The 19299-nt window shown below is 41.5% G+C and overlaps 1 protein-coding gene and 1 long non-coding RNA gene across 6 annotated transcripts in view; both read right to left on the bottom strand.

The window, feature by feature from the left end:
* Positions 1 to 1801: 1801 nt before the first annotated feature.
* LOC133965628 (uncharacterized) lies at positions 1802 to 10480 on the bottom strand. Of its 3 annotated transcripts, XR_009923887.1 has the most exons (4): positions 7144 to 10480; positions 6919 to 7034; positions 2174 to 2297; positions 1802 to 2087 (listed from the first exon to the last, which is right to left on the bottom strand). It is a non-coding gene; the product is annotated as an uncharacterized LOC133965628 (long non-coding RNA). The 3 variants fall into 3 exon arrangements; XR_009923885.1 differs by having other exon boundaries at positions 6919 to 10466; XR_009923886.1 differs by having other exon boundaries at positions 2179 to 2297; positions 6919 to 10465.
* A 5582-nt stretch (positions 10481 to 16062) lies between these two features.
* The window catches only part of fam210ab (family with sequence similarity 210 member Ab), a 31579-nt gene continuing 28342 nt past the window's right edge, over positions 16063 to 19299 (bottom strand). For all 3 annotated transcript variants that reach the window (XM_062398906.1, XM_062398903.1, XM_062398905.1), the window contains exon 4: positions 16063 to 17692. In XM_062398906.1, coding sequence (XP_062254890.1) covers positions 17378 to 17692 — 315 coding nt within the window. In that variant the 3' untranslated portion in view covers positions 16063 to 17377. The remainder of the gene's footprint in view (positions 17693 to 19299) is intronic.

The following is a 19299-nucleotide window of genomic DNA, read 5'->3' as shown; positions in this document are numbered from 1 at the left end:
AACTACGATTCTCTACAATCATGCCAAGCAAGTCCTCTTCCATGTCAAGCATCTCCAGCTCCATCAACAGACTTTGTCTGTTAGTTGCCATAGTTTACTGCGTATTAGGAAAGCCGGGAGGAGGATAATAAACAATTGTTGAATTCTACATACAAAGACATCATGAGGTAGGCTTTTTCTTAGCTCGTCTTCCGTTGCGCCACCTACTGTTCTGGCGATGAATTGTTTTCAGCACCCACAGCCTTCGGAGAACCATAAATGAAAAGGAGTCTGTCGGATCTGTCCATCCCCCGCACAATAACGGAGTTGGAGTAGCATATTTCAGCCTTAAAGGCCTCCCTCAGGAAAGGAAAACAAGTTCTAGGCACAGAAAATAAGAGTTTCTCTTTTGTTAACAGCCTGGACAGTGCTAGTACAGAGAAGAAAAAATCACTGGACAATTCTAGTTTTGCTGCAAGCCAAATTTCAGACAGAATAATTAAGACTGAGTTTAACCGAGCTCATGCATGAGCACCTGGGTAATTCTAAAGGGAATAAATGGATGGGAAATGACTCGCATTGATTAAATCCCTGCCCTTTGTACACACATCGCTACTACCGATTGGATGGTCTAGGGAGGTCCTCGGATCAGCCCTGCCAGAGTCGGTCACGGCCCTGGGGGAGCGCCGAGAAGACGATCAAACTTGACTCTCTAATGGTAAATGGTTTTGTATTTATATAGTGCTTTTCTAGTCTTGATGACCACTCAAAGTCCTTTACAGTACAGTTTTACATTCACCCATCTATGGGGGGGGCCATTCAGGGTTCAGCATCTTGCCCAAGGACACTTCGGCATGCAAATGGGTCAGACTAGGGATCGAACTACCAGCCTTCAGGTTGAAGGATGACCACTCTACCCCTTAGCCACAGCCACCTCTAGAAGAAGTTAAACTCGTAACAAAGTTTCTGAAGGTGAACCTGCGGAGGGATCATTACGGTACAGCCTGGTCGACCAATGCAGCCCGACCAACCTCCGGAAGATTAGGGTATCATGCTGCCCCCCCCCCCCCCCGACCGGAAACACGCCGCCGGACCCGCGCATCTCCCGAGGCAGGGCACATGAAAGTGAGCGAGAGAGAGGTCCGCTGTGCGTAAAGGCACGGGTTACGCTAACCGCCGCTGCTCAAGTGACGAGCCAGTTTTGAGAATATAAGAAGTAGACAGTACAGAATTTCTTTCAAATGAGCAAGTAAAAGTCATCAGGAAAATAAATACTCAAGTTAATTACAGATATATGAAAAATCTACTGAAGAAGTAGTTCTATTTCGTTACTTCCCACCCACTAGACAAAAAGCAGAATTTCCGTCAAAGGAAACCTCTTGAAACTCACCTGATCCAAGGCAGTTAGTGCAAGTTCCGCGTTCACCAGCGACAATAAGACCATAATGGGTGGTAAAGGGCGGAAACATAGATAGAAGGGGGAGAGTCGCCAGGGGGCCGCAGAGCGAAGGTGCGATCGAATTATTATATGAATCAGAGTGAAGCCGCTGGTGAGAGCTTCTCTCGATTCACCATTGGAGGAAATCACAGACTCTTGAAAAGAAAAAATCACTCGATTGGCTGGTAGATCTGCTGCTATTGGTCACCCTGGGTCATTGCAGTTGACACGTGGATTGTATATATAGTTGTAACTAATTATGTTTATATTAATATATATTAGCCTTTACCAAAGCACTGCAATTAATGAAGATTATACATCCATTCATGTGATGCTTGATGTTATATGTTGAACATATTGTACAGGGAAAAAACATGAATAAGGTATATGTTGAGTCAAAGCTTTATTTACATACAGCCCAAATATTGTACAAACAAAACTGGCCTAGCCAGTGAAAAACTCAGGTGAAGCTTGAAATGTCTCCTTGCAGCCTCTGGGTCATATGTTCTTTGTAGGACTCTGTCGGAATCTTCTCCAGTGCATAGACGTCTGTGGTGTGTAGCTGTGAGATCCAGTGTAACTTCTGCTCTTATTTGAAGTGTGGCACACAGGTCGGAGAGCTCCTGGCTGTGGAAGGATGGATCCATGTCATCTGTTCCGCTTCAATCAGCTGTAATAACAATCGGTACAATTAGCACAGTTCAATGAAAACATACACCTATACATATAACTGAAAAAGGATCTACTGAATCTAACCTTACACTCTTTCTTCTCCGGTGACTCCTGAACTCCTCAATGCTGCTGCAAGGTCCGGTTGGATGTACGGGAGGTTCCTTCATACTGGCTCATAGTATGTCTTAGTACGTCATGGTACAAGCAGCTGGAAAACAACATGAGTAACATGAATTTGTTATTAATAAACTGAAATAGCCTCGCTGCATCACCGTTGGAAGATCCCCAGCAAAAAAACGCAATTCCTAAACAGCTACTTACATACAATTTTTCAAACTGCAACTATTTACACTGAAAACAGCGTCACTCATACGGACTACGCAAAACACAAGCCAGTAGTTAATCACAAGGCTGTGATTGGACAGGCCTCCGGTGATGACGCAAACAAGTTACAATAAAATGCATTTATTAGTCCCAAACACATGCACAGACATGTACAGACATGCACAGGCACACTCATGCAGGTAGGGAAATTTAACCTCTGCTTTTGACCCACTTGGTGCAGGACACACAGAGCAGTGAGCTACCATGTACGGCACCCGGGGAGCAGATGTTGGGGGAGTAAGTTGCCTTGCTCAGGGGCACTAGACAGGGTTTTTTCTCTGTGGAGTCGAACCAGAGACGAACCAGAGACGAACCAGAGACCTTTTCTGCCCATAGTCCAAGTTTCTGCCAGTAGTCCACCGCCTCTCCAATGCCTCTCTCAATTACATGAGGTTTTTGAGAGTAAAACTTCATAAATGTCCTTTTCATCTCAAAGCAACGGTTGTAACAGCTTTTAAATTTACTTACACGAATCTTGCTGTTCTGTGTTTGTACCCTCATAGTGGAATGCACTTATTGTTGAGTGTTTTAATGGAATACTGAGAAAATTAAAAAAAAAAAATTAATAACAACAATAAGACAATTGAAGTTCAAATTATGAGGGAATTTCAGCAGAGTCAACAGCTTAGTTTGCCACTGACATGTGAATATGGTGCTGTTTTTGCCAGTATTTTGGGAGGACAGATAATTTTATGGAAAGCCAGTAGAAGTTTTGAACTTACAGGGCACAGTCATATCATACCCAGCATCATTTCTTCCTGTCGAGTGGATTGCTGGTAGATGTTTGGTTAACACATCCACTGTGCATTTAACCAACACAAGTGAAAAATTTACTGTAATCATGCCACTCTGCACAGTGGTTGAGATTTAGGATAGTGTTCATGGTCAATTAAGATTGGAAAGTTGGGTTGTCACTCCTGTCAAGGAAAACAGACTTACTGAGCCTCATTGTTTTGGATTATAATAAAATGTTGAAATAAATGGTAATGTTTAAAAAAAAAATTCATAGCATTGACCTTGCTCATGTTATACAATGTAATTCATTATAGCACATTTACTTACTTAAGGGAAACAATTTCAGGTTTTATATTTATTTTAAGCCTGATGTACTTACGCCAGATAGTTTAGTTATCTGCACTGAGGGAAACTATCCTGATTTGCATTTGTAAAGCTCAGAGCACTGTCATTTGCATTTGATAGCCTCCCCTAGGCTTAGGAGCAGGGGGGTCACCTCCAAACATCCCCAAACTTGTAAAACTGCCAGAAACTGGTACCCTGCGTCAATTCCTGACAGTTTTCTGTGCTGCCTGCAGATTCCTGTCAACATCTGGAAACAGAGAGATTAAGTTGTACTGGGTTTGTTAGTGGCGGGGGTTGACTTAACCAACCAGACATTGTTTTAAACTTCCCTTATCCTTCCCGTTAAGGGAGAGAACCGTGTAGTGTCATTTTGGTGAGGGCTGATTGCAGAAATCTCAGAGAGAGAGGGGAGGGAGGGATGGAGGCTGTCACAAGGTAAATCTGAAAACTATCTTTCCTCCACTCCAAATTAATATATAATTTCATAGGATAAACCTACTGAAAGGGAAGGATAAAAGTATAAAGCCATGCGTGGTTATGCCGCCACCAACACATCCAGTACATCAATATCAGTAACTCCCTTAAGTAAAGGATCGTACAGTAGATCAATGCAGACAGGCTGTAGTACTGTGAGCACATAGCTCCTAGGTATCAGGTTGGTTATGTTCAGCTTCCGCAGCTGACAAAGGTTTATCATTCCCTCAGATGAATATCTATATCTTTCATAAAGATACTTATCGGAGTAGGTCAAAGGTCATTTGGTGCACATCATTCTGTTGTGTGCTGGGAGCCATTTCATCCTATGGACAGTGAAAGCGTCACCTGTCTACACCTCTGTTTGGTTAATTAGGATAAGGATATCATAGTACCCCAATCAGAGGCAGAATAGGGCGGGTCATTTTTATGTTTGTCAGGCTGTAGGCACAGGTTTAATTCTGTTCTAAAGTCTGGAAGTTAACGAGCTAGAAGGCTAGCTCTTGGGGCTATGAGCTTTCTAAAAAGATTGTGGAGCAAATTACTCCTTAGATCAGGCTACAAATAGGCCTGCTGCAAGTTTAGGAAGGTATTACTAAGGAAGAAGTGAGTCTTTAAAAAGACTGTTTATAAAGCAATGAATATCTGAAATATAGAGGAAACAAAAGCATTGCACAAACTCTGCAGGGTGTCGTCTCAGTGAGGGTGAGCGCTGACCAGTGTTGCCACACTTACTTTGAAAAAGTAACTTGGTTACTTTACAGATTACTTTATTTTAAAAGTAACTTAACTACTTTACAGATTACTTTACTTTAAAAGTAACTTTATTAGTTACATTCAGCAGCTGCCGACAACACCACCGCTGCCTCAACATACCAATGACACTGACTTTATTAGAAGCCACTGGAGCTGTAGCTGAGGTAATCCGTGAGAAGGGGCCGACACGCGTTGAGAGTCGCTGCCGCCGACCACCGTACCCAGTCCCCTTCAACCTGTCCCAGCAGTCCGCTACGGCGACGGACACCGCCCCGCGGCCCAAGAGAAGGAAAGCCCCCGCACCAGCCACGCCGTGAGGCACCGCAGACGAGGACCTTCCCCCCCCCCAAAAAAAAACACACCGCACACTGAGCCTCCGGTGGCGTGGAGAGGAGGGCGACTGGCGACTGCTTCCCCAGCCGCGGCACGTGCCCAGCGTTTTAACCCCAAATACCAAAATAGTAACGCACTGTGACTTGGACAAGTAACTTTAATCTGATTACTGGTTTGGAAATAGTAATGCGTTAGATTACTCGTTACTGAAAAAAGTGGTCAGATTAGAGTAACGCGTTACTAGGTATCCCAATGCCTCCTGTTGACGAGCTCATTGAAAGCCTGGTTAATGACCGGTTCATAACTACTCTTGATCTTACCAAAGGCTATTGGCAGGTTCCGTTGGTAGCAGAGTCAAAGGAAAAAACAGCCTTCACCACTCCGGGAGGGCTCTGGCAGTGTCATATGTTGCCTTCCGGTTTGGTAGTATTGATAGTATCAGTATTTGATTTGTTTGTGCACGTCCAGCCCCTTGCATTTTGCCACTGAGGGAGCTTTCACTAACCAGTGACAGGTCGTGTTTTTTGTGTGTGTTTGCATAAAATTCAGCTTGGCCAGGCACTCTTTGACTCTTCAATCACATTCATCTCCAACATCTTGCTCACCGCCATCACTTTTCTGCGGGCCTCTGGTACCAGGGTGCGTACTTCATGCTCCACCAGGTGTGTGCAGCCCGGGAGGGAGGAGAAAACATCTTGGTTGCGGTCTACCAGCTCCTTTGCTTGCTGTAGCTAGTGAGGGGAAAGCTAGGGGCCAAAACTCACTGCTTCCCGGGCTAATTCTTTTGGCTCTCTTTGGGGACAGGCAGTAAACAATGTCCAATGTCAGAACTAAAACCCTGTACCCTGGTTGGAACTCCCTGGATTGGGCTGTTCTGTCATACACAGCCCTTTGATCTCTCTGTGTATTCTCCATGTGCTCCTTCACAATGGGAAATATGGCAGCCATTTGGTTGCGCATTGCCATCAAATGTTCAATCATGCTCCTATGGGGACATGGTTGTTCCTGCCAGGTCTCTTTGGCGATGTCTCAATAGAGAAGGTCAAAGGGAGAAAACCCAGTGGAGGATTGTGGGACTTCCCTAACTGCAAACAGGCTGGTCCCAGTTTCTTCCATCTTGGCCGACTGCATTCCTTAGCATGGCTTTAAGAGTTTTGTTGAACTTCCCCACTAATCCATCAGTCTGTGGATGGCATACAGAGGTTCGGACCTGTTTCACTCGCAGCTGGGCACATCACTGTCTCATGACCTTGGACATAAAGGGATTCCCTTGGTCAGTCAGTATTTATTTTGGTATCCCTACCCTACTGCTGAAGAGGAATAGCTCATTTGCTATCTGTCTAGCATTAGCGTAGTCCATCAGGACAAGGATGTACTAATGGTCTTGGGTAGTGGACCCACAATATGCAGCCCCACCTTTTCAAAAGGAGTCTCTATAATGGGTAAGGGAATGAGAGTACTCTTGTGCCTTGGTTTTGGAGCGGTGACCTGGAACTCTGGGCAGCAGGGACAGACATTTTCTACCTCCCTGTGAAAACCTGGCAAAAAGACCCTCTGCAATATTCTCTCTTTTGTTTTCTCCTCCCCCAATTGAGCCCCTAGTATGTGCGTATGAGCTAACTGCATAACTGTGGGACGGTAAGGTTTTGGTACAAGAAGTTACTCCACTACTTTATCTTGCCTTTTAATGACCTGATACTAGAGACCATTCTTGACTGCGAAGTGAGGAAATTAAAGAGTTAAGCCATTTTTTAGAGCATTATTTAGGGTAGGATCCTGTATTTGGGCCGTTCCAAACTGACCTTTCAGTGGGGGTTTCGCTTCAACGTCCACGGCCTCATCGTCACTTAGCCCGGGTTGCAGCTCTTAGTTGGCCATCTCTTCCGGTTCTGAATCCCCCCCACTGCAAAATCTTGAGCTACAACAGATGGGGAATCGCATGGCTGGTATGGATTGATCCATGACTTGTTAACTTTTGTGACTGAAAAATTACATTTTCGTGGTTCTTGCTTACGCCTCTTTCCTACCTCTTTCCACAGCATGGAGAAGAGACGTCTTCCTCTTCGTCGACTGTTTATTTACGTCGCCACTCCGGCTCCTCATAGCCTATTTCTAGCGGACAAATTGGCCAGTCCGTGACGGGTTATACAAGTGGTCATACTTTCGATCTCTTCTGCCAAGTGCTCATCTATTTGGTCTATATTCGTTCTTCTAAATCTTCCGTGATTTCCGCATGTTATGGGGCATGAAACCGGAAAACTAGACTCCGGACGAATGTAGTAAGAAGACCAATCACAAGCCTTGCGGGCTGCGTGAGGCTCGCGTCGCTGGGTCGTATATTGTTAGAAAAATTTGGCGGAAGCACGCAAGCCGCAAGAGGGCACGCGAGGGGCGTGTTGCGTGTCTTGCGTGCATGCATGCGTGCGTGCGTAAAACTCGACTATGTATCGGCCTTCCTCCCACCACCAGGAATTGGTTAGCCGCCCTCGGCCACAGCACCTGTCCACAATAAAAAGAAAGTTACAACAAGTCAATGGTTTAAAACAAGTTAAACAAACAAACAAACAAACAACAAAATAACACATACAAAACTATCTAAACACAATATAACTGGGTTTAAAAGGTAACTCTAAAATATGGGGGTCTCTCCAACGTGTTCTATCCAAGCGCCCTGAAGGGTTAGCGCGGAGTGTAGAACAAAGATATTTGTAACCACGCAGTAGGTCCGTCAGCAGAGCCGAATAGTGTCTGTCTCACTCCTGGTCTTTGTATCGGTTATAAGAGATGCCTCTGACCAAAATTGAGCAGCAGGTGCAGTTCACATTCTGAAAAAAAAAAACTTCTCTCGGTGTTCTTCCATGACGTCTCTTCCTCACCACAATAACTGCAGCTATTGGTGCGCATCGCTGTGCCGATTAGCACCTACATTTCAAACGTATTATATATGGATGCAGTCATAATCACAAAAATTATTTTCAGGCTTTGTAAATCACAGTGCGTGTGCTAAATGAAAGTATTTGCAGCTACTCCTCCCAATATTTTGCGCACTCGGGTAGAAATGCCCTATCATTCATATTCATTAAGGCAAACGTACTAAATGGACAGTGCGTGTTATTCTGCAAGCAATCCTCAGTGCGCATTAGTAGATATTTTTCCATGTTTTTTTGCGGCTGAAATCAAGTTTGCGCACGTTTTTTACACATGCAAACCTTTAATAGATCAGGCCCCAAGAGTTTCCAATCACCAACTGGAAGAGTTTATTTGCAATTCACATGTGGCAGTAAATTATTGCTGCAGTGCAATCTCTGGATTAAAGCCACACACAACCACACACTCACACACTCTCACATACACACACACACACACACACACGTTATAATCTAAATATGAAAGTTTTGATTCAACTTTTATGGGGCACCAGTGGCACCTAGAAGGTCAGCGGTTTGATTCCCAGTCTTCCACTTTTGCATGCCTCCTGTCCTTGGGCAAGACACTGAACCCTAGATGCTAAAAGTGCTGCCCATAGATGTTCTGTATGAATGCGTGTGAATGGCAATAAACTGTACTGTGAAACAAATCCTTTATATCATCTTTATAAATACTTACCATTTATCATATATATATATGTACAATGTAAAGTAATGTTAAAAGCCAGTTGTATAAATGTCTGCATTATATTTAAGAAGAGTAATGAATTGGAGCTGAAGTTAGCGTGTAACCTGGTGTTAATTAGTGTTGTGTAAAATCGTTTTTAAAGCTATGTGTAAGACTTGAGAACTACTACATTACCTGTCTCACTACACTTTATGGGTGCGATCAACGACAAAAATAGTCGCCAACGTATTTAAAAGTCGATGATTCATTGGTTACTGCACGCGTTTTTCGTGCCGTGCAGCTGTACTAAACGTTGTTTTACCGGAGGTGCTGATGGAAGTAGCTGAGGAGTAAGCCCTCTAGCTCCCTTCCCATCTCTGAAAGTCGCGCATGTGCAATAGCGACAAGACATAGACCGATGGCGGTGTCCGTTGCAACACCATCGGGTACCAGAAAGTCAAAAGTATGGGAGTTTTTCACCCTTAACATAGCCCGAAAAAAAACTACCTGCTATATTTGTAAGGCGAGCCTTGCTTTCCATGGAAGCAGGACACAAGCATTTTAAGAGGAGACACGTTTGGCATCTTAACGTAGACGATGCGGACCTGTCTCAGTCAAATAGCCTGTTACAGTTTTTTTCGATTGCTTAAGCACGATTTTCAAAACAGGGCCTGTGTTTCAAACACTAAACACAATCAGCACAACCACACACCCAATCAGCAGAACACCTCAGATCCTTTGCAAAACGAGACACTCTTGTCAAAACCATATTTTTTTGCCATATGAAAAACACAAGCTTCAAATGACTTAATTCAGTTTGAGCCAGTTACACACTGCTGCTGCTAACTTTAAACACTTTTAGCAATTCCAGTTCTCAGTGATTAGAGTTCTATAAGTGAAGTACACAGAGAAAGTGCAAATATACAATAAATTCACCAAACACTACACAAGACCAATGCTGCAGTCCCATGAAAATATAATTTATTTCTCTCCATATCCCCAAATCAGTCAACATGTCGACATGGAGAATCACAACAAAACATACATGGAAACACACCATTTCCTCTTCAAAGCAACAAATAAGGGGCAGTTACTTTGGTAAGAGCTTGGGTCTTCTTCCTCCAATAGCCTGAAGAAATAGCTCTGACTGATAATTATTTAAATTCTGCCACTGAAGTGTGCTCCCACTTTCTGCTGCTGAGAAGTCTTTACTGAAATGCTGACTATGAGCTGTTTTCACTGTTTTAGGAAACAATAACAATTATAACAGCAAAGATAGCATCTCAACCTTTTGGTATCACTGTCTTAACAGTTACCATAGGACTGCTTCCATCATTGGTTTTGTAACATCAGTTTGCTTTATTTGCAAAGATTTATTATTCTCATTCTCCCCATCTCCCTCTGTGCTTAGCCCCATAAATAAAGTTGTGCTTTTGCCTCTTTTTATTTAAGCAATTGTGATGTAATAGGGTTTTGGTCAAAGGTTTGTTATTGCAATGCTTTTACAGTAAAAGAAAAAAAAATGTTGCTCTAAGTGCTGTTTTAGTCAACAGTTTAATGCTTGTACTTATGCTGTAGTTAAACTGCAGCGTAATGAATAAAACTTAAAAAGTGATTACTTTGCTGGTCTCCCTGTATATTTGTTTTCCCTTAGCCCTATAAGGATACAGTTTTTTATAATGTGATCACTGGAGTCATACATAAATATATAAAGTGGAATTAGATTAGATTAGATTTCCACTCTCTCAGAGTTAGAAAGTCATTGGAGGGGCTTAAAATCACAGAGAGATAGTCAGGGATCTACTGTCTTCTGTAAAGGCCACTATTTAAACTGAAGATGTTATCAAAAACTCCTCAGCTTGAGGCAGGACCCGGATCTAGACTGGTCAGAATCAGGAGGCATTTAGAAATTTGGGGTTGATACCTTTTCACACAGTAGTACTGTTAATCGTTTTTCCTACAAAGAAGGCTTCACAATAGGATTCAGCCAAGCCATAGTATAATCATAAAAACAATAGTAATTCTCAAATTAGAGAGATGACTATGACTAAACTAACAGCGCATAATAGAGTTCACAAATAGTTCAAACATGAATTATGAAAAATGTGCGAAATTGCTCTTTTCTACACTCTTTTCCAACCATCTCTCCTCTCATCCACATTTTCCTCTTCTTGCTCCAACCAGTAGAGGGAGATGTCTGCCCTCAGTGAGTCTGCTTCTGATAGAGTTTTCTTCCAGTTACAGTTTTGTTCGATTGCTTAAGCACGATTTTCAAAACAGGGCCCGGTGTTTCAAAACACTACACACAATCAGCACAACCTCACACCCAATCAGCAGCCTCAGATCCTTTGCAAAATGAAACACTCTTGTAAAAACTATACAATAATTTAGCAAATACATATTTTCTACCATATGAAACATACACGCTTCATATGAATTCATTCTGTTTTGACCAGTATTTAACACTGCTGTTGCTAACCTTAAACACTTTTAGCAATTCCAGTTCTCAGTGATTAGAGTACTGTAAGTGAAGTACAAAGAGAAAGTGCAAATAGACAATAAATTAACCATAACACTACAAAAGACCAATGCTGTAGACTCATGAAAATATAATTTATTTCTCTCCATATCCCCAAATCTGTCAACATGGAGAATCACAACAAAACATGTCCCAGTTTTCATGCTACTACAGGAGTGTGCATAACACTGTAAGCTCAGCAAATATCAGACAAGCAGAAAATTCTTTATCCAGTACAGGTTTCAATGAGGGGTACCTGAACCTGGGGCCGGAGATCGTAAACCCTCAACCGCCATGCCGAGAAAAACTCTTTGAATGGGTTTAGAGACGGAGAGTATGGTGGAAGGTATCGTACTGTAAAGTGTAGATGGTGTTGAAACCAGTTCTGGACCAGAGCAGAGCCGTGGAATGACCCATTGTCCCAGATGACAATGTATTGCATCTGGTGCATAGGGTTTACTGCTGTGACGATGTTCTGCAATCGGCACAACAATGTGAGGTGTGTTGTAAGGGCCCATATTGGCATGACAGAGAAGGACCCTATTCTGTGTAGTGGCAGCACAAAGGGTGATGTTACCTCCACGTTGCCCTGGGACATTGATTATAGCCCCATGGCCAATGATATTTCTGCCATTCCTTCTTGCTTTTGTCAGGTTGAACCCTGCCTCATTTATGTATATGAATTCATGCGGGATTTACTCAGCATCCATCTGTAAAACTCTAAGAAATATAGGGAAAGACAAGATTGTCTGTACTATTTTTATCTTGTAATCGTCTGTGAAATATCTATTCATTTACATGAGTTGTTGGTCGATCTGTGATCTTTGTTTTCTTTTAACTGTTATTGTCTCTTTGTAGTACTTAGAGGAGTGGCACTTAAGTTTGGTTGTAGATGTAATACAAGCTTGAATTGAATTGGCTAGCAACAGGCATTAAAATGAGTGATTGACAGCCTGCCAGCCAACCAGTGTTGAATACAAACACATGGTGTTTTGTGTATGTTTTTTTATTGGGTAAGGTAACTAAAGGAACACCAGAACCTGCTAACCCTCCATGTAAGCACTGAAAACATTTGTAATGCTAGATGTAATTGTTACTTTGATTCTGATTGAAATGGGGGAAATTAGGCAGTGAAAGTCAAAACATTTGAGTGTTTTATAGAAATCTAGATCAAGAAACCAGAAGAGCCCCGGACAAACCAGGAATGTCTGGTCATTGTACTGCCAACCATCTGCTAGGAATTATTCACTTCCCTGAGTTTACTTTTTTTTTCTGACTACACAGTCAGGACGCTGAATGGCTGAACCAAACACTGCATTGGATGGTATGAACATCCCAGGATAAGTAAGGAGCACAACAGAACTTAGCTAAAGAGGAGACACTGAGAGGAAACTAAGTGTATATTTTGATTCTGCAAATTAGCAATGATTTCCGTCTATTTGAAATTCGCAACGATGTACAGATGTTTTTTCATCAAAAAGTTGCAGAATGGCCCTGTAGATGTTGTGTTGGGACAATGCTACCGAGTGAGAATGTGTCATTTACCGAGAGGTCACTCATTACTGAAAAGTTAGTAAACACGTAAGGTATGTTTACTCCACATTTTCATTTTGAATGTGTACTTTCAATATGGTTTAAAGAGGGTTCTGTAGTGGAAATTTGAGATGTGAAATAATGAGTTCTTCAGACCGGGGTTGTTTTAATAGTTTTAATTATTAGCTCTGCAGAGGGTTACACAGCCAGCAACTTGGCTCAGAGTGCAACCACGAGTAGTCAAAAAGGAAGGTTTTTATACAATGTGATAAACAGGAAACAAGACAGAGAGCAGTCAGAAAATGTCTGCTGTCTGGCATCACTTCTACAGAAAGAGGAATCAAACCCAGCACACAGTTGCACAGATAAAGGTCAACAGGAGGTGAAATCACCAAGTAAGGGCATGACATTTGAGGTTGCATCAGCTAAGTGCACAGAAAGTAGTCAAACATAGTAAGACATTGATCAGTGGGATTTTCCATTACAGTTCATACAATTTTGAGTTCATCATAAGGATCATCATGATAAAGATGACTAGTTTTTTAGTAAACGTACACACGGTCCAAGACACTTGGGCACATGTGTAACACTGTCCTTTTTCTCATAGACTTTTCTTCCTAGCTTAACATTTATTTTTTCAACCTTAAATATCATGTGAAATTGTCTTTACCTTGTATTTTTTTTTTTCTTTTGCCTAGCTTTACATTAGAACCTGCACCTCTAATTCCTACCACAGCACCATCCAGATCCCATTCACCTCCTGGACCAAGTTACCAACCCTCATCTCCCCCACACTCACACTCCAAACAGAGCTTTCCACCAAAGTATCCAGGTAAGACCCTGTAAATAAACCCTGTACAATGGCAACATTTTCAATTTTCAGCAACATATACAATTTGTAGTAATATGTTATTAAAATATGGTAAACATAATGTATTGCCCTTGTTATGTGCCTGGTAGATAGCTTTAAGTATTGATAAGTGTAACCTTGAAAAGATTTTAGTAACATTCTTTTATAAGTTGGGTCTCAAACATTTTCTTCATTCCCCGAACTCCCTAGGTGGCAGCAGAGGAGGCACAAAAGTCAACTCAGCATGTAAGAGTTATTCCATTTTGTATTTTTTAAATTTTCTTTTAACTACTTATACTGATTATCCTTTGTCTAGTCAATGAATAAGTGATGGGGGCAAGACTGTGGACAAAATGGTGTCAAAAGCACAATAAGTAAAACAGTTTAGATTAGTCGCAGGCAACGACTGTATAGCTGTGTCACCCAAAAATGTTTTCAGAATAAGCTGTAATTACTCTCTCCTTTAAAAAAGTAATTTAACAGTAACACACTTAATTTCCCTTTCTTTGGTAAATTAAAATGTATTTTAATACATGAATTGATAAGATTCCTTATGCTACAAGTCTTTCTAAAGATTATCTAGTATTATCTCCAGTTCAAGTGAATTCACTTTCTGTGAGGATATGTTAAAGGAAGAATCTTGTGATGGATTCAAATAAATAATATCTTTCCATTGCTGCCCCCCATTTTATGTAAATTTTATCACACAAACGAAGACCCATTTTAAATTCATGTAACCATGCTGCATTATTATTTCTATTTTAATTTTTATATTTACAATTACGTGTATCTTGTTGTAATCATAGTCCACGGTCAGCAACCACCACGATCATGATCCACCATCACGATCGTGGTCCACCACCATTATCAGATGCCAACATGATAAAGGATCACCCATTATTATCATGATCAGCCAGCACGATACAGAATCCGCTATACTGGATCCACCATTACGATCTCTGATACGCGATCCACAGATTGTTATCCATGATGTGGCCACAGCTGTGGACCTGGATCTGCAGACGATAAGGCAAAGGGACTCCGGTGAAGAAGTCAAGTCATGAGATATTTGTTTCTTTGATGTGTTAACGATTGAGAAGAGGAAGGAGAAGCTGGAAAGAGAAGCTCCGTGTGTCATGTGTCCCCCCAACCTTCTAAACCTATAGCATCATAACTAAGAGCAGGTTTAAGAAAAGGCTGGACCAGCTCTAACTATAGGCTTTATCAAAAGGAAGGTTTTAAGCCTACTCTAACAGAACCTTTGACCTGAATTATTGTTCAATACAAATCGACAGTACCTAAAATGTTATTTTAATTGCTGAAATTAACAACCGTGAGAACCTGAGAAGCAACATAGTGTTGTGCAATAATATATTATGATACATTATTGCTAACATGATACCATAAAATGGTGTTCCTCTCGGCATTCAATAAATCTGGTTAACAAAATAATATATTGAATATTAAAAATATTAATATTAAATAACTTTAATTGATTAAAGTTGCCTCAGGGCACCACCCTTTAAAGGAAGGGAAAACAGCCAATTTATTGTTTACGTCTCATAAAAGTACTAACTCCAAATTTGGACCTCTGATTAAATTAAATTAATAACTTAGACCGAAATGTGCATATAGATAGTTAGCTAAGTTGATGGATAGAGTTCTTGACAGTGGTTTGCAAAATTCACTTATGCAACATTAATAAAAAAACATTTATAATGAACATAATAAAGTATAAAAACACAAATTACTAACGGTGAACTTACTAAATAAAGATATGTATGCGAGAATGCGTGTGTTTGAGTCAGCGTGCTTCCCCCCCTTTGGAATGTTTATGACATGTAGCAGAGGTCAGAGAGATAGCTGCTGCGATATGTGTTGGTGCCAAGTAAGAGAAAGAGTGTAGAGTGAAATGCAAGAAAGACTGTGAAGCATGGTTTTGTGGTTCCTGCCTTTGTGGTTATGTTGCTCAGTTGCTGTTAAGTTCTCCCGCAGGACATCACGTCGCTGCGTCAAGGTTGGTAGAGCTTGGATTGGCGGAGGTTTCCTTGTTGAGGTGAGCTGGAAGCTGGACCTTTGAGCTCCTTTCAGAGAGAGAAATTGGAAAGTGGCTGGACAGCCTTCTCCTTCCGAGGGTGGCTTAGAAGGGGTGGATGGAAAAAGATTGAAGAAAGGGGGAACAGGCCTTATATTCACCCAGTGACCAGTAGGAGATGAAACTTGTGCACCTGGTAGGTTTTCAGACCTCTGTGCGACGTTGAGGCACCCTTGGAGACAGAGTTCTATATGCCCTGGGGTTTTTTTTTGTCCAGAAATAAGGACATGCAGCTTTAGGCTTTTGACTACACATTTAGGCCCGACTTCGGTTCCCCAAATACCAGGATCCTACAATAGGCTCCATCTGAATGCACATAGTCTTAATTCTTATAAATGAAGCCAACAAACTGTTGATTGATTTGCAATTTACTTTATTCAGCTGTAGTTTGAACCACTATCTGTTTGAAATTCAGACATTTTCTAATTACTAGAAAAGCAAGGAGAGTGGTTACAGTGTTCTGCCTGCCAGCGATCTCAGCTGGCAGGGAGGACACTGTAACCACTTTCTTATATCCCTGTATTGCACAGTACTTCCTTTGTTCATACATATGACTGCATGTACAAGACTGGACCCACCATGTTTAAATGACTCAATTTACCTGAGCAATAACTCATCACATGTAAACTAACATGCACTGTGACAATTTCTGCCCCAAAAGCAGTCTCCAAAAAAATGAATGGACTTTCATCCACAGCATAAAGTGGTACAGACAGGACAATAATCGTTTTGGCTATGAGATAAAAATACATCAGAAAAATTCTCATTTCATGAGAAAAAACATAAGGTTTTAAAAAATTCTGCTGAAAGGCTTTGATGGACTAGTACACCTAAATAACAACAAACTTCAACCTATATTTTCTCAACACCCAGATGCATTACGACTGCTCTCTCTCTCATAAGCCATTTCAGACATGTCCTTTGGAGGACATCCGCAACAATGCTGGAGATCTCTACTCACACCCATCACAAACGGGATTCAGGCGAGGGGTGGTGTAGCAGGCAAAGCAAGGAAGCAATTAATTAATTCCGCTGCGGCGAATTTGTGATTTTGTTAACAGCATTTGTGATTTACCACTATTAGCATACCACCATTAGATATTTGTTATCTTTTTACGTCTGTCTCATGTAAAAGCCTCATTACCCATCCCACTCACAGAGATCTCCTGCTGTGTGCCCACGTTGGATTGAACAGACTTTCTGTGGAAGTTAATCTATGGGGCCAGGCAGGAAGTACAGAGACTCTCACTCACATTTGCGTTCTCACATACTTGTCCTATAAAACTGCTGAGGATATCTTGACATCAGTGCATGTCTGAAAAAAGCTTTACAATCTTTATGTTTCTATTATTACTGTTTATACAAAGATAAATGGTACATGGACATTTTCCCCTCTTGTAAATGTATACGTATTAAAAAGTTTTGTGAATAGAAATATGACGTTGAAGTCCAGATAACTTGAGCATGTGAAAAATCAGAGATAAAGCTGCTGTTTTGTCAACGCTAACAGTCGCAGGGTTTAGTCAATAAGAAACGGAATCTGACAATTAAAACAGCAACAGGTGAAAGCTAACTGTGTGAGTTGATTTCTGACCTAAGACAGTGCAATGTCTCTCTCTGTTCATCCCAGTCTCAGAAGTGCTGTCTTGCTCCCAATGTCAAAGGGTTTCGCTAATCATTTTTCTTTCTAAAAAATGATTTTCCATCAGATACTCTGTCTTTGGTTTCCTGCAGCTTCTCAGAAAGCTTGTCCTTAGTCTCTTCCATTTTCTCAGAGATGCGCTCCTTTGTAACCTCCATTTTCTCTGACAGTCTTTCCTTTGTCTCCTCCATCTTTTCTGTAAATTTCTCTTTTGTCTCCTCCATTTTGTCCTGGATGTATTCTTTTACAGGTGGTGGCGTGGACAAGTAGCCGTGTTTGCGGAGATACTGAATTGATAGTGATGTTCCACCCAGGGTTACTGTATATCTAGCAGGAGTGGAAATCTGTAAGAAAACAAAGACAAGGAACACAAGGAATTCCTGAATCCATCCCTCATAAAATCACTATAATGCATCTGCTTTATTAAATCTATGCTAACGATGGAAGAAAGGCCTGCACGATATTAGACTTAGAATTAAAAAAGGGGTCACAGGCCAAGCTTGATTTTGATGTAGTATTTGTTTGATCTGTAAGTTATGTTGTGGTGAAAGCTTTGCCTCACTGTTTACATTTGAAAAGGTACAGGGTCTCAGTCTCTAAATCACTAATGACAGCAATGTAGCCATATTTCCTGGGAGTGACGGCCACTTTAGCCCATTAGGCATTACAAGGTGCATGGCAAGAGGATCAGCGTGGATAACTCATCTAGCGTGCAAATTACACATCCGACCTGCTTTTCCTTCCACCACCCACCCAGCGCTGCTGCATTTCAGAGCATCGTGGATACCCATCAGCTGCAGCGAGGTGGAAATCTCTGAATGTGTCTTGCCAGTTTCAAACAACTCTTCAGGCGTATGGTTCCAGTATGCCCATGGTGTTGAGACCAATTTGAGAGTGATTCAATCAATGCGAATTTGTTGCAAGTTTATCTTTTGCAACACAAGAGGACCCAGGGAACAATGCCAGCTCCACTTGAATTGTTAATTTGGGTTCTTTAAATAAATGTTTGGACCTTGAAAATATACGTTTTACAGTTTTAAGCGGTTTCGTCAGTAATTCACTGCCTCTCTCTGTGTCTCAATCATTCGTGCTGTGCCAACCTCATAAAGCCGAACTGAGCATGCCCTGCCATCTCCACTGGCTCTCCATGCATTCCAGAGTATACACATGGTTCCGATCACACTGTTAGCGTGCGCGTGTGTATGTGCGCGTGTTTGTGAGTGAGGGAGTGAAAGAGAGAGAGTGAGTGAGGTAGAGACAGATTCAGCTGATGAATGCTTGCGCTGCTGTGAAGGAAGATTTAACAAATGAATAAGAGTATTGATCATTATGCTGAGTCTGTGAGAGAGAGATTGCAAGGGACATATAGAACAGCAGAGTCTGTGTGTGTTAGTTTTTCTTCAGGTTCTGGTACTATCATAAAGAAGCTACATAATTCTATATAATCAACCACTCATAGTGATGAATTTGACCAGGGACAAACAGAAAAATCCATCAATGATCTGAATATCTTTAATTTAGCCAAATTAAAGACACAGCTAATTAAGGGAACACTTAATTCACACATCAGATCTTGATGAACGAATTATTCAAGTTAAACAGTCAATGGAAACCAAAATCATTAACACATTGAGGGCTTGATATAAACCTACAACGAAAATCTAAGAAGAAAGTTAAAATCAGAGGCTCAGTAGTGTGTATGGCCTCCACGTGCCTGCAAGCACTCCTGACAACTTCTTTGCATGCTCCTGATGAGTCGGTGGATGGTAACTTGGGGGATCTCCTCCAGAACCTGGATCAGGGCATCAATGAGCTCCTGGATAGTCTGTGGTGGTAATTGGCGGCGCCTTACACACTGATACATCACGCCCCCATTAGGTGCCCAATTGGATTTAGGTCCGGGTAACGTGAGGGCCAGTCAATGGCATCAAAGCCTTCATCATCCAGGAAC

This window comes from Platichthys flesus, chromosome 11 (genome assembly GCF_949316205.1).
Source record: "Platichthys flesus chromosome 11, fPlaFle2.1, whole genome shotgun sequence".
NCBI classification, from domain to species: domain Eukaryota; kingdom Metazoa; phylum Chordata; class Actinopteri; order Pleuronectiformes; family Pleuronectidae; genus Platichthys; species Platichthys flesus.
This window is presented reverse-complemented; position numbering and strand designations above follow the sequence as displayed.